At 44.2% G+C, this 15,851-nt stretch overlaps 1 protein-coding gene across 3 annotated transcripts in view; it reads left to right on the top strand.

The window, feature by feature from the left end:
- The window catches only part of FRMD3 (FERM domain containing 3), a 294,130-nt gene that overhangs the window by 36,636 nt on the left and 241,643 nt on the right, over positions 1 to 15,851 (top strand). Inside the window, exon 1 of one of the 3 annotated variants that reach the window (XM_080667365.1) lies at positions 678 to 1,251. The exons of 1 other annotated variant lie outside the window; for it this stretch is intronic. In XM_080667365.1, coding sequence (XP_080523491.1) covers positions 1,105 to 1,251 — 147 coding nt within the window. In that variant the 5' untranslated portion in view covers positions 678 to 1,104. Of the gene's footprint in view, positions 1 to 677; positions 1,252 to 15,851 lie in introns of those variants that run through there. One more of the 3 variants, XM_080667366.1, reaches the window with a different exon arrangement.

The following is a 15,851-nucleotide window of genomic DNA, read 5'->3' as shown; positions in this document are numbered from 1 at the left end:
GTGGTGCAGGTTAGGGACCACCATGTTCAGGTCTAAGGTACTGCTACCAAAGATCACACTGAAAATGTTGGGAATCATGAACATGAGAAATTGCTTAAGGAAGACTCTGAATTTCTCAGAGAATGAGATAGACTCCAGTTAATATTTTTAAATACATATATTTGAGTTCAGAGTGGAAGGGGGAGGGAGAGATAGAAACATCAATGATGAGAGGGAATCATTGACAGGCTGCCTCCTGCACGCCCCATACTGGCAACGGATCCCACAACCTGGGCATGTGCCCTGACCTGGAATCAAACCCACATCTCCTAGTTCATAGGTCAACGCTCACACGGGCGGGGCTCAAGTTAATATTAAATAAAATAAAGGCTTAGAAATACTAGTATCCTCATCAGTACCAGAGATTGTACTAGTAACTCTTAGCCGTGTTCCTGGTGTCGCTGTGCCAGAGCTTCACGGCACTCTTGGGGATTCGTTCTTGGTCCAACAATCCTCTCCTGTGCTGGAATCCTCCCTTTGGGTGTAGGTCAGGATCACCCTCCATCGCCCATCAGTAGCCAGGTCCCTGGGGCCCAGCAGAGCTGGCACTGGCAGCGCAGTGAGTGGGGGAGCTGGGGCAGGAGGAGCGCTACCGGGAGCCGGAGCTAACGCAGCGGAGCAGGAGGAGGTGGCCGGGCCCAGCCTGACGCAGCGGCGACCGGAGCAGGCCACTGCGGGGCGCCCCGGCCCCCAGTCCCTCCGCTTTTTCCCGGGGCTGGGTCGCTGGAGTGAGTGCATCATAAGCTTGCTGGGGTCACGGACAGGGAGCCGAGACCGAGGGAGGCACAGGAGCGCGCACCCGGTGGAAGAGGCGGGGAAAGGAGGGGCAAGGCGCGGGAGGGGAGGAAGCTGAGAGAGCGGAGGGGGAGGAGGAGGAGGAGGGAGGGACCTGCCTGCTGCGCTCGGCAGCCCGGCAAGTGTGGCTGCAGGCGCCTGTCGCCACTGCTGTCCCGGGGCTGAGTGGCATCCAGGTGTTCAGGACGGTGCGTGCTCCAGCGTCTGTGTTACCGAGGGTGAGCGCCGAGCCGGCCCCAGCCTCCAGCTCGCTCCCCCGGGCCGTGGTGCATGTTCGCCTCCTGCCACTGTGTGCCGAGAGGCAGGAGAACCATGAAAATGATCCACTTTCGGAGCTCCAGCACCAAATCACTCAGCCAGGAGATGAAATGCACCATCCGGCTGCTGGACGACTCGGAGATCTCCTGCCACATCCAGGTGCGGGAGGCGCTGGGAGAGGGAAGCGGGTGCGCCTGGGCAGGGGAGGGGAGGGGGGCCTCTGCGGGTGGGCGTGCGCCGTCAGCCATGAGGAACCCACCCTAGGGCCTTGCTAGAAAGCCAGATTTCGTTTCCCGTCTTCCGAGGCTGGGAGTCCTACCCAGAGATGGGGGCACTGTCCCTGGCAGGCGCCAGGCGAACGTTATTTGCGCCCAAGCCCCTCCTGGCATTCACGCTTCGCACGCATCTGGCTGCGCCCAGGCTGGGGACACCAAACAGCTGCCTGTAACCCCTCTGTCTCCTATCCCACCAGGAAACTGGAGTTCTGAGACCGAGAGGGGCACCTTTAGGTCGCCCACTCTTCCTTCCTCCTTTCCTCCACGTGGAGAAGGCATGCACCAGCCTGGGTCCACTTATTTTTCTTTACGGCACCGGCTCCAAAGATTCCGTCAGACCCAACCACCCGCCCATCACCTTTACTTCTCTACAGTGTGTGTGTGTGTGTGTGTGTGTGTGTGTGTGTGTGTGTGTGTGTGTGTGTGTGTGTGTTAGACTGCGAAGTTTCCCGGGAGGGAGGGAAGCTGGGCAACCCCGGGCTCCAGCCTTGAGGGATGGGGCGCGCCCTGCGTGGAACTGGAGCTACCTCGGAAGGAATCGTGTGAAATCTGAGTGTTTCAGAGAAAGGAAAAGGGCTGTGAGGCCAGTAGAGATGAACTGAGCTGAGTTCAGGGACTTCAGCAGGACCCGGGCCCAGGCAAAAAGCGCCCCTTTTAGTATTGGTGGACATTCGCTCTTGCCCAAGTTGGAGATAGTGAGAGTTGTTTGGGAGAAGGCAGCTTTGCTGGCAGCTCCATCCTCCGGTAATAAGTGCCCTTGGGTTTGCAGGAGAGCTGTTATGAGCTGCAAGGGTGTGTGTGTGTGTGTGTGTGTGTGTGTGTGTGTGTGTGTGTACTGTTAATGTGTGTATATGTAGGCAGGTGTGTGCCCTCTCCCACGACGCAGTCAGAGTGCACAATTTGGAGAGGTCGTGTTAGGGCTCAGCACTATTTGCTTCTGACTTTAAAATCTATTTACCCCGGGATTTCCTTTTCTCACCTACCCGGTCTTCAATGAAGCTCAGGACTGAACTTCAGGTCCTGGGCACCCTCTGCAGTTCTGGTGAAAGGTGAATGGGGGCAGTATCTCCCAGCGGCAGGAATCCCTTCCAGGGCTGTGTTAACCAAGAATGAGTAAGTGAATGAATGAAAGGTCTTTCCCCCTTCTTTTCCTAGTGGGAGCTGGTGACGTGCAGCCAGCAACTAATTTGTAAGCTAACAGCTGGACAATTTCAAGGCAGGAATGTGGTGCCCCATGATCTCCCAGGAGAGTAGGCTCCCCTGAATTTTTTTTTTTTTGAGATCTTGAATTTCATTCTGAGCTAAAGTTACTAATAAAAAGATTAGCAGGATAGGCAGTTTTTCTGCTGCCACAGGGCCGCACAGAAACCTTTGGCATGTACTGTTTTGTGATCCAGAGACAGTTGTTTGTGCACTTCGTTTTAAGTCCGAAGTGAATGTACAAGTCTTTTAACCCATATGGAGTATGTAGCTAATGGAGGGGCCAGCAGCAGGGAGTTCTCCTTTGCTCTGTCAGCCCTCTGTCTGCCCTGTTCTGTCCCACTTGGAGTTGCTGCCACTGTTTTTTTCTCTTTTCTGAAAGGTTCTGGACGAGGTCTTCCTTAGGATAGATAGGTAGTCCTCAAAGGACATGTCTTTATTGTCTGGTGTTCTAGGAAACAAAATTGTAGCCAGTCTAATAGCAGTTTGGAAAGTTAGACTTTGTATGGTCCCACTGATGCCAAAGTGGTTAAAATGTGATGATCTAAAATGTTGATTTCAGCCTTGCTTAAAATAAAAAATCAAATGTTTCATTTGGTGGCACATCTTTTTCTGCCTCTTCTGCCCCAAATGGTGATTATCATTTAATCAGTTAAAATGAATTAAAATATTTTATTTTGATATCTTGGAACTTATCTCTTCCTAGAGCGTTCTAAACCCAGGAATTAAAATTGTACTTCTGGGTATAAGGTCACACAAAAACTTGCCATTTGTTTAGAGTGAGAACAAAATGCTTTTTTATTTTATTTTATTTTTTAAAAAATATATTTTATTGATTTTTACAGAGAGGAAGGGAGAGGGATAGAGAGTTAGAAACATCGATCAGCTGCCTCCTGCACACCCCCTACTGGGAATGTGCCCACAACCAAGGTACATGCCCTTGACTGGAATCGAACCTGGGACCCTTCAGTCCGCAGGCCGACGCTCTATCCACTGAGCCAAACCGGTTAGGGCCAAAATGCTTTTTTAAAAAAGAATCTTTTGGAGTCACCAATACATGCCCTAGGGAAGCCATCTGTCTTTCCTTCCTCCTTCCTTCCTCTATTCCCCCTCCCTTTCCCTCTGTTCCCTCTGTAACCAAGTTAACGGAGTGTATGGACTCCTGAACAGTGTCACACATTCTCCTTTCATAACTACACAAAATGTGGGTTATGGATTTTTTTTTTGAACAACAACAGCTTTTACATATTTGTTTTCCAAATTATGTAACTTTCATGATATTTTGACAAGGAAAACTTTCAAACAAATACCTTAAAGGCCCAGTCTCAGCAGCCTGATAGCCAGTTCCAGTGGGAGATGAGAAAGCCACTTGCTCAGTCTCTTTTTACAGGGCCTGGGATGCTGTCCCATGGTGCCAGTTGTGTGTGAATGTTTCTTCTAGGTAATGTGGAAGAGGACTTCCAAATGGACAGCGAGTCAAAGGGGAGTCTAGGGCACCAGACAGGCCTGGAGAAGGGGAGGCGTCATGAGTGCTCCCTCCTGGGTTTTTCCAACTGAGCCAACCCTTGAAGTCTGGAGGACATGACTTAGTCCCAGCCTCTTTCACTCAGCCTTGCTGCGTCAAGAAGAGGGGAGTTCTAGCCATCTTCCCCATTCTACCCACTCTTTCAGATGCCAGCGTGGTTATTTACAAGTTCTTCTAATAAACTTATGTTTAATACTGATTTTTATTGAGTAAAATATAGCAGGCTTTTTACATTATTCGTTCTTTAGCAAAGCCTGGTTAAGCATGGTAGATATTATTGGGAATTTGGATTTGGATTTGAATAAAAATCTTAGCATAATTTTTGATCCTTCCCTTTCTAGACTATTAAATCCTTGAGAATAAGAACATTTTGTGGTTGTTCATTAAGGAGTTCCCAAAACATAGATCGTACCTGACATATAGTATGTGTTCACTAAACACTTGCTGAATGAATGAGTGCCCAATACTTAATCTAGCTCATTACCCATCAGCATGAGGCCAGCATGACAACACTGGATTTTGAATCAGGAGCTGTGTGGTGTAGTTATGTTACCAACCAGTTTTGTGGCATTGAGTGAGTCATTTGCTATTTGGAGTCAGTGTTTCTTTTTGTAAAATAAGGGAGCTGGGTTAGATGGATAGCTTCAGTTTAAAAGTCTATAGTTCAATTATTACCTGAAACCAAGTACCTATGGCAAAACACTGCTGGTGACAGAGTGGTTGTATACACATTATCTCATGTGGTTTTCATAACTATTCTGCTTCATGTCCATTTTATTAATGTTGTATTATTGAGTGTTGTCTCAAACTTATGGAAAATGAGATTCAGAGAGAGTAAGCAATTTGGGTCACATGGCAAGTAAGTGGATTGGAACCCAGGTCATTTGACTCAAAAATCGAGAGCTCTTTCTCTATAGCACTGCCTCTTGACACTTGAGAGTTAGGATACTTTTGGCCGCAAGTAAGACAAGTAGCCAGGCTGAAGTGGCTTAAATGACAAGGACACTTATCTTACCTAAGGGGAAGTCCACAGGTAGGGCAGCCTCAGGGTTGTTCAACAGCTCTGCGTGGATCCAGGCGCTTTCTGTCTTTCCATTCTGCCATCCTCCAATCCAGCTACATCACTATAGTCATCATGATTATGAGATGACCGTGCTAATTCTGGATGTCAGTCAGGCACTGCCAGCCCATCAAATAAAAGGTGATATTTCCTCATGCATTCTTTTTATCATGGAAAACACCTTTTTTGGAGGTGCCGTTTGTCTTCTCATCAGATCCCATTGGCCAGGATCACAACATATACCCATGCCCTCCCTAGCTGCAAAAAAGTCAAGGAATTCGGGCATCTGGTGTTTTCACTTCTCACTCTCTATTATGAGAGGTGGGCTTTGCCATTATGGGAGGAATGGAGGTGTGTGTGTGTGTGTGTGTGTGTGTGTGTGTGTGTGTGTGTGTGTGGTGGGGGGCAGGGAATGACTGTTGGCTAAGCAAGCAAGAATGTCTTTCAGAATAGGTCAAACTGAGTTACAATTATTATTACAATAAAAATTTCAGGAGAGTTTAATAAGATGTTATCTAAGCCCTGGCAGTTGATCTTTGTATGATCACATTTCAGAACAAGAAAAATTATTGGATAATCCTTTGTACGTTGTGTTGTTAAATATGAGTTCTGTCCTTATTGAACTGGTGGGTTTAGGCAGCTACAAGCCGTCTTCTGTAAAGCAGGCGACTCCACTCTTGCTGAAGTGGCTTTAGGCCAAGTGGTTGAGAGCTTATGTTCTGAAGTGCTACTTGCTTGGGATGGAACCCTGGCTAGTCAAGTGACTTAGGGTAAGTCACTTTACCTCTTTGGGCCTTAGTTTCCTCATCCGTAAAGTGGGAATAATACTGGCACAGACCTCATGAGCTTGTTATAAGGACTCAATGTAGAGTATATGTCAAATTCTTAGCTTAGTACCTGGCCCATAGTAAGAGCTGAAAAAAATATTGACAGTTATTTTAATCTTATGTGAAGATACGTTAGAGGTAATCCTAAGTATTGGGAAAGCTTTGATTTAGAAACATCAATCAGCTGCCTCCTGCACACTCCCTACTGAGGAGTCACTGGGTCTCCTGTTTTTCATCTGGGAAATGGGCATAATACTACAATTCCTCAATTGCCGTCTTTTCCCTGGGTTGTTGAGATGAAGCATGGTGTAACTGTTAAAACATCACCCATATTCTAATCAACTTAGTTTTTTTGTTTTTTTTTAAGGAAGTAGTGTATAGTGTCTGCTCCCTGAATTTCTTAACTGTTGGAACAGGAATTGGATAAGTCACATCAAAACATACATATGTACTAAATATCAGGCCCCATGAAAATCCTGCTGGTGAAATCCAAGCTAGATTTAGATGACAGCCACACCTTTTCTGTTAGTAAGGAAAACCCAACACTTTCTCTGTCAAACTCATCTAGAATGCCGTTTAGAGTTCACTGAAAATCAGACACAAAAGGAATAGGAGGGACGTTTTACAAGGATACTTAAATGTTGTAAAACAATGCTCCCCTTCTTACTATTCTATTATATGTAAGTGTCCTTACATATAATAGAATATGGCCAAGTGCTGACGTTTCTAGACCAGAATACTTGGGCCAGCTCTTTGTATTAAGTATATTATGAAAAAAATAAAGTAATCTTATTTCAATGGTCTCCAAAGATCTTATCTCTTGATGTTCTCAGAGCAAATGCAAAGTGTATTGACTGTGGGGAGAATGAATACTGTTAGCTTCACATCATTTGGACACTATATCTGCTGGATGCTTTTAACTTCCTCTAGCAAATTCTAATTCAAGCTGATATTAACATTAAGCACATGTACTGGCTTATTTTTCCAGAAGTCCTGATTTAAGGACTGAAGTCAAGGACTGTTCAGCCTATTGTGATGGCTTTATCCTTGGAATGGTAGTGAAAAGGTTATGGTAGTTCCAGTTCTCACATTTTTATAGGACACCCTCCAGAGGAAGAGAGAAACCATTTCCAACTCAGCATCCCAAGCAAAAGTCCTCCTAGGTCACATGTCCTCCCCTGAACCAGTGACTGCAGTCAGTGGAAGGGAATCTTCTAATTAGCTTAAGGTGACTAGAACTTGACCCTGGGACTCAGTGTGGAACCAACTTTCTTCCTGGTAGTGGTCTGCATGGAAGGGTCAATATCTAAAAATCAGAGCTTTCTTCAGAAGGAGGGTGAGTGGTCCTCAAAGTATGGTCTAGGGACCCCTGGAAGTTCCTGAGATAGTTCAGGAGGTCTATGAGGTTCAAACTATTAAAAAAATTCCCCATCTTTGATCCAGTTTGTGTTTATTTTTGTGTATGGTGTGAGGTAGGGGTTCAACTTTATTCTTTTGCTTTTTATCCAGTTGTCCCAGCACCATTTGTTGAAAAAACAATTTCCCCCCATCAAATTGTCTTGTTACCTTTGTTGAGCTGTTGTTTGCTTTTTCCACTCTCATTCTCTCACAAATGTACAGTGGATGTTTCCAGAGGCTGCATTGAATGCAGAAGCAGCTATGAGAATCCAGATGTCTTCTAGTGAGCCAGACATTAAAGATATTTGCAAAATTGTAAAACAATGCTCCCCTTATTACTAAATTAATTATTATTTTGTGAATAAGTTATTTTTATAAAAATATGTAGTTTATATTAATGTGCAGTGGGCTTATTATTATTTTTAAATGAATCAAAAATTGACTGAAAATATAAAATATATTTGGGTTGTATATATCAAAATATTGATATATACAACCCAAATAAAAATCCTATAGATCCTCAATAGTGTAATGGAGATTTGAGGCCAAACAAGCTTAAGAATTACTGGTTTTGGTGACTATGAATCCCTGAAAAATTAAAAAGAAAACCAAATAAAACAAAATAGAACTTCCATGTATCTTGGGCCTCCAGGATTGCAAGTATTTGAAATTATATCAATGAAATAAATACCCAATGTGGCCCTAGCCAGTTTTTCCCAGTGGATAGAGCATCGGCCTACAAACCAAAGGGTCCTGGGTTCAATTCTGGTCAAGGGCATGTACCTTGGTTGCAGGCTCCCACATGGCCCAGGTCCTGGTCAGGACTCATGTTGGAGGCAACCAATCAATGTGTTTCTCTCACATTGATGTTTCTCTCTGTCTTTTCCTCTCTCTTCCACTCTCCCTAAAATTCAATGGAAAAATATCCCCGGGTGAGGTTTAACAACAACAAAAAGATAAAAAAAAAAAAACAACAATAAAAAAAAACCCAATGTGTACATGGAAAATGTGTATATGTATATTTAGAATTCTTAGTAGTAATCATATACCTGTGTGTTTGTGAGAGTGTGTTGCAATGTTAAACGTAGAGGTTACACAAGGCCAGGTTCTGCTGTAGTAAGCATTCCCAGTTGCACCTGCTTTCTAACTGAATTGTGATTTTTCAACTCTAATCCTATCGTATCTAATAAAGAGGGAACATGCTAATTGACCATCACTCTGTCTCAAAGATGGCTGCACCCACAGCTGAGGCCAAGTTCCCTTAAGGAACCTTAATGAGCAATCAGTGGAGACCTGAGGCTACGCCCTCCTCCTGCCCCTATGGGGCTTGACAGGGGACCTCAGGCCACGCCCCCCACCCAGCAGGGCTTGACAGGGGACCTCAGGCCATGCCCCCTGCCCTGGTGTCAGGCTGGGGGACCTCAGGCCATGCCTCCTGCCTTGGCACCAGGCCAGGGGGACCTCAGGCCATGCCCCCCACCCAGCGGGGCTTGACAAGGACCTCAGGCCTCACCCCCTGCCCCAGTGCCAGGCCAGGGGACCTGAGGCCACGACCCCCACCAGGCGGGGCTTGATGGGAGACCTCAAGGTGCGTTTCCCGTCCTGGTGCTGGGCTAGGGGACTTCAGGCTGCTCCCCCCACCCTAGCACTGGGCCAGGGGACCTGAGGCTGTGCCCCCCTGCCTGGCTGGGCTTGACAGGGGACCTCAGGCTGTGCTCCCCACACAGTGGGGCTTGACGGGGGACCTCAAGGTGCACCTCCAGTGCTGGGTTGGGGCAACTCAGGCCATGCCCCCTGCCTAGTGGGGCTTGACGGGGACCTGAGGCTGTGCCCACCTCCTGGTGCCAGGCTGGGGGACCTGAGGCTGCGAACCCCCACCTGGCAGGGCTTGACGGGAGACCTCAGGCCATGACCCCCACCCAGCGGGGCTTGACAGGGGATCTGAGACTGTGCCCCCCCGTCAGGTGGGGCTTGACAGGGGACATCAAGGCATGCCCCCCGCCCCATCTGGGGGACCTCAGGCCACGCCCCCCATCCTGGTGCCGGGCCAAGGGACCTGAGGCTATGCCCCCTGCCTGGCGGGGCTTGCCAAGGGTGGGACTGGCCGGGTCTGGATCTGGCCCAATGGGAAGGGGCAGCCAGGTCTGGGTCTCACGTGATTTTGAGGCGCATGTGGGTGGGCGGGGACTTGACTCTGGGTCCCCCTTTTAATGTGCACGAATTTCGTGCACCAGGCCACTAGTAATTAGATAAAGCCGTGTCTTATTTTGAGACCCTTCTTTGGTTATGTACCACGATGCATTAAGTTTTTGAAATGTAAGCCACTTGAATCAGGTCTGTGAGTCACTTGAATTCTTAAGTTGTTACTTCTTTTTCTAAGTAGGCATTTTGAGAGAACTTAAAAACATTGCAAGAATGGAAATGTCAGAATGTACCCCATGAAGAATCTGAGATTCACATGCGTAAGTGACAGGTGTTGGGTGGTTAGCACGGTCCTCTCTTAGTTCCAATTTTGTGTCATGAAGGGTTCAAGTTGCTCCTCCTATGAAGCAGCAGAGAGCCAGATGTGGAGTCCAGAGATGGGAAACAATGGGATTATGATCAGGAGCTATCAGGGAAGCTTTTACAACTGAGACGTGAACTTGATTCAGGCTAAAAAGTGTCGGTGTTCAGTTCTGGGAGGAATGTGTAAATGTTTCTCAGTCTCTGATATTGCAATGGAGCTCCTTTATTCTTTTTAAAAATGCAGATTCTGACTCAGGAGGTCTTGAGGAGGACCCTGAAATTTGGCATTTCCAACAAGCTTCCAGGTGCTGCTGTTGCTGGTCTGTGAACCACACTTGGAAGTGTCAAGTGTTTGTGGAACATATCTTTTTCATAATACTTTTCGTAATTTCCTTGAGTGTGGGACATTTTGGCTGTTACCTCCTTTGATAGTGCCTCACCTGCACATATCTCTTAGTAGATGGTTGATGAATGTTTGGGTGACTGGGTGAGTGAATTAAAAAAACCCATTGAGGTGTGTCTATCACGATAGACCGAAGTGCTGATTAGACACTGATGCTGGGCATGGAATGATTCCTTCTGACTCCCACCCCAGCCAAATCAAGAGATTGCTTTTCAAACAGGACTTTCTGTGATGGCCAATATGATGAAGTGTTGAATGTCTGTGAGAGCACATTGGGGACTGGGGTTGGTGAGGGCCTTCTTGTCCCTCTGCTCCATACTTCCCACTTCTGCTTTCCTGTATCCTGGACTCTTGATGGCATTGTAGAGGAATTCTGGCAACTTCTCATCACAAACAAATCACTATGCCCCGGCCAGTGTGGCTCAGTTCGTTGAGTGTTGCCTGGTACACTGAAAAGGTGGTTGTTTCAATTCCCGATCAGGGCACATGCCAGGTTTGCAGGCTCTATCCCCAGTAGGGGGCTGATTGATGTTTTCTCTCACATCGATATTTCTCTCTCTCCCTTCCTCTCTCTGTAAAAATCAATAAAAAATATTTTAAAAACTCATTGTGTATAATGACTAGCAATGTTTGGAAGCTCCCAGAGGCATAGGGGGCCCAGCTGTTCTCAGTAGCAGAAGTGACCTTGAAGGACAGTGACCCTGGAGGACAGTGAAAAGTGCATTTGAGGTGTAACATAAGCTGTGGAGCTGTTTGGTGATTTTTCCTGAAGGTGCAGGAGGCAAATGAGAGGATCACTTTAGCAAAAAAAAAAATAAAGCTCATTCTAACAGAGAAGAACATTTGTATAGATCAAGAAATTATGCTTTTTCATAAGTAAATTAGTAAAGTTTTGAAATAACATTAATATTATTGGATAAACGTAAAAACATCTTCTGTATGCCAAGCACAGAGTGGGGGATGGGAAATAAAAAGAAAATAAAATCAGCTGTCAAGAGGCACACAGCCATTTGTGGCGAGAGAGACAAAGCAGTGATGCAAGGACAAAATGTCAGAGGTAGGGACAGGTATATGCAGGTGGAGGACCAAGAGGAGGCATCCGTATTATACTGGGGCAGCAATAAGTATCTCTGCTATAGATCAATCTTGCTTAATAATTAATGGAAAAGTGGAAGTCAATTCTTTGAAGAAGGGGAAAAGGCATTGCAGGCAAGGCGATCCCTTGCTTGGCATGAAGCAGCATGATTGCAGGTGGAAGTGAAGCAAGGAAGAATCCAGGTGAGTTCCAGGTGGTTGGGTCCAGTGACAGGAATAATGGTGATGCCACTCCATGAGAGACAAGACCAGCAACATAATTTTTGGTGCAAAGTGAACATGTGTGACATCATGTTCAAAATTATTAAGAATTTCAGGATGGGGAATTTCATTAAGCCAAGTATGGGGCCCTTCTTAGTATGTGTCATATACCATGAAGCTGGCCCTGAGAAGATGGAATAAAGGAGATGCAGCTTGGAGGGAGGAGATGATGTGTTTCATTTTGGGCATGTTGACTTCGAGGTGCCTGTAGGGTGTCCAAGTGGAGAATTTCCAGTAGGCAGTTGGATATAAGGAATGAAAGACAGCAGAGTGGTCTGTCACAGAGACATAGATAAGAGAGTCTTTAATGTTCATGCAAGTGGTGGTAGAGACCATGAGGTATGACTGAAACTACCATGATGGGTCTCCCTTTTTTGTCCATATTTCTGCTTGGGTCATCCTTGTAAGTCAAACCAATGGACTATGAGCGTTGGAATTCTTTCCAAGGGTATTTGATTATTTTTTATGAGCAAGAACTTCCCCACTTTGTTCTGCAACTAGGGCAGCCAAGTACAAGTTATCAGTGGAAAAGCAGTTTTCTGCTCTTAATCCTCATTATCAGCTTGGACTAGCAAATGAAAAAAAGTCCTTTCTCAGCTTTAAGGTTCTGAGTTACAAAGCATTGGATTTTCACTAAAGGGAAGTTACCCTTTGAGACAGTGTCATGAATATTAAATAGAGATTATATTTAAAATTTCTACCAACATGGTACAACATTGAAGTAACATGGTATGTGAGCAACAGCTTTGCGAGTCATGCTGCAGTGGTTTATCTTTTATTTGATATTTTTTTGTATCTCAGATATCTTCTCTGGAAAAGTTTGTTTTCTACTTAATTTCCAAGGGTTATTGTGAATATTAATTAAAATGAATTCAAGTTCTTTAAAACCATTAAAAGGAATAATCTAATATTAGTAACATAATAATCTGGATCTTAGATGTACAATAGAGTTTTGTCTAAATATATCTACGTATTATGCTAAGGTTTGAAATGGGATTATTCTGTAGCAGGGGAAAGGAGTAAGTATGTTAACAGATCAGGGTTTGATTTATTATCTCTTGCCTCAGAAGCATAAATTGTTCTTTAAGGCACTAGGCTTAATGTTGGTCTTGAAAGGATTGGTCTTTACACACAAACTGTGAAAATTCAAATACAATATCATTTACTAATGGATTGATAATAAAATGAAAAAGTCTTAAAAATCAATAACTAGTTAGCCTTATTAATAGAAGAAAGGATAAAACCTAATTAATACATTGGCTAATAATCCTTTCTTGACGTTCCTAGCTGATGTTATTTTTTTGGCTGGTCTACACATATTATTGTCCATTGTTCTGAGAATAATGCTAGTCCTTCTGATCTGTATGTGTGTGTAGGTGTCATATACAGTGTATGGAGTATGGGTATTTAGAGATTCTTTGTTTACAGGCATCCTTTAAACTCATGAGCCTCTTTATATCCTTGAGTAATATGTTAATAGTGTGCATTAGCTAGTTGATTAAGTTGAGACCTAAGGATGTTATGTGATTTGCCTAAGACTGCATATTTAGTGAAATTAGGATGGGATATGGTGTCTTGGGTTTTAGGTTTGCTCCTACTATACTAAATACTACCATTATTTTGGTTTTGAATCTTTCTTGTAGTCTAAATGACGAAATTCTTTCCACTGACAACTTTCTAAATAACACAAAGGAAAAACCATGCACTGATTACATGTCTGGGTAAAGCAAGCCTATTGGTATCTCACAGCTGTCATCTAAGGACAGTTCTAGTTCTTCTCTACTTTCTTTTTGTCAACATGTGGCTCAGTGCCGAATGAAAATTGCAATCAACTTATCATATATTTAGGGATAGTTTGCCATTTAACATATCTAGACAATTGAAAGATATCCCCCCTTTACATGTTTGGCAAAGTATAGTCATTGCTTATAGTTTGAAATTTCAAATTAACTCCCAAGAAATTGCACAAAAAATAAGAGATACTGTCAGTATAGTTTTTTACCTATTCTTTAAGGTAATTTACTCTTAGTTTTGAGATTGACTCTGAAAATGGAAATTTTAGCAATTCCAGACCATGATGTTTAAAGGATTTCTAGAAAAATACAAAAACAAAGCATGTGTGTGTGTGTGTGTGTGTGTGTGTGTGTGTGTGTGTGTGTGTCTTTGTTTGGTTTTGTTAGGCACTAGCTACATCCTTGGGAGACTCTCTTTGTTTTGAAGGCTTAGGCAGAAGAGTAATGAAATCTCTGGAGTCAGGAGTAGAAAAAAACACTTCGTCCCACCTGGAGCCTTGTCAGGGAAAACTTCACCTCTTGTGTTCCCAGACCTCCAGGGGGATGTATTTCTGCTGAGGAGCATCCTGGCACAGGGGTGGGGTGGTTGTGGGTGGGGGACCTTGAATAACACACTTTGTCCCTAGGGTTTGGAGATGTAATTTCTCCACCAGGTGTAGATGGCACTTTCTGGGTTCAGTGCTGATTAAGAGAAAAAAGAGGAGGAAAAGTTGTACAGTAATTCAAGGGCAGCCGTGAAGCCTGAGTTTGCAGTGCCAGCAGCAGTGTGGAATTTGAGAATAGCAAATTAGAAGAACAAAGCAGATTTTAATCATATGCCATAGAGAGGAAGGTGGTTTAGGTTTATCTCCAAATTGTACCTCCATTAGAGGAAGGGAGGCTTTTAGTGCTATTATCCAATATTTATTGTTAAAAATTTCTTCCTGCCTTTCCCCCAGTCTTTCTTTAGCACACCCATTAAGGGGAAATGCCAGTTTTTTTTCTCTGAATGTATTGAGCAGTTATTAAATATGAAACATTTTCTGGATGTTACTGGAAATGATTTTGAGATTCAATATCTTCACCCTTTAGGAGATTTTAGTCTGAAGGTAAAATTGAAGATTAAAAAAGTATCCCTTCCCACCTTTTCATCCATCTGTCCACCCACCCTCTCCTCCACACATCCATGCACCCACCATTCATCCCTTCATCACACAAACAGTTATTGAGGACCTATGGTAAGGACTGGTCTGGGTACCAGAGCTACAAAGATAAATAAGAGTCTGGTCCTTCCCAGGAGAAAAGACAGACATCTAAATAGCTTCAGAGTGGTGCTCTTATGGTAGAGGAACGCACCAGGATATTACTGGAGCACATAGAGAAGCCAACAGTAGAGGTAAGGTATGGCTTGGGGAAGATGTAGCCCTCCTTTAATCTCTGGTCATTCTCTTCCAAAGTCACTATTACTCAAGAGGATACTCTCTGAAATGGATCACTGATACTTTCTAACTCACATTTAAGTGTGAATAAGCACATCTCTAAGATCTTTGCTCTTCTTGCAAATATCTCAGCAAAAATTGTACCTTGTTGTAAAATGTGATTTCAAGAAAAGTCACCCCCCGCTTTCCCTGCTTCCTACCAGATTTTCACCCTCAAAGTGTCTCCATATGGAAATTCTGAGCAGCCACTGGGGCACCTAGTCCAGCCTGGGAAGGACAGGATAGGTTTTCTGGAAGAGATGATGTCTCAGATGAATTTTAGAGAAAATAGGCATTGACTGGCCACTAAATTGCGTGTGTGTGTGTGTGTGTGTGTGTGTGTGTGTGTGTGTGTGTTGAGAAGGGGTGCCTGCGTCTGTCTCAGGGAGTACCTGAAGTCCAAAGAAGAGAAGGGTCTCACTTAACCTGGCGAGTGACAGAGAAGATGGGGACCTTGGTGTCCAGAATTCCACTTTCATAATTCTTTTGATTTCATGATAAGACATCGTTTATGTGAGCTTGGTTAACGTTGCTATGTTTTTTCTTTGTACATAGAAATAAGTGGCATATAATCATTTAAGTTCAAATTTCACTCTCCATATGGTATATAGAAAAGAGATTGACTTTTGTTTATTAATCGCTTATTAGTTTCAGGAGTGTTTTTTTTTTGTCTCTTCTTTCTGATTTTCTACATAGATGATCATGTCATCCGTGAGCAATGACGGTTTTATTGCTTCCTTCCCAACTGTACACCTTTTATTTCCAGGTGTTGCCTTTTTGCGTTAGCAAGGCCTCCCATGTTGAAAAGAGTGGGGAGAGGGGGTATTCTTGCCTTGTACCTGATCTTAGTGGGAAAGCTTATAGTTTCTCACCATTGAGTATGATATGAGGTGTAGGTATTTCATAGATTTTTTTTTGTCAAGTTGAGAAAGTTTCCTTCTATTTCTAGTTTATTCAGAG

Source organism: Plecotus auritus, assembly GCF_963455305.1.
Source record: "Plecotus auritus genome assembly, chromosome: 5".
Lineage (NCBI taxonomy): Eukaryota > Metazoa > Chordata > Mammalia > Chiroptera > Vespertilionidae > Plecotus > Plecotus auritus.
This window is presented reverse-complemented; position numbering and strand designations above follow the sequence as displayed.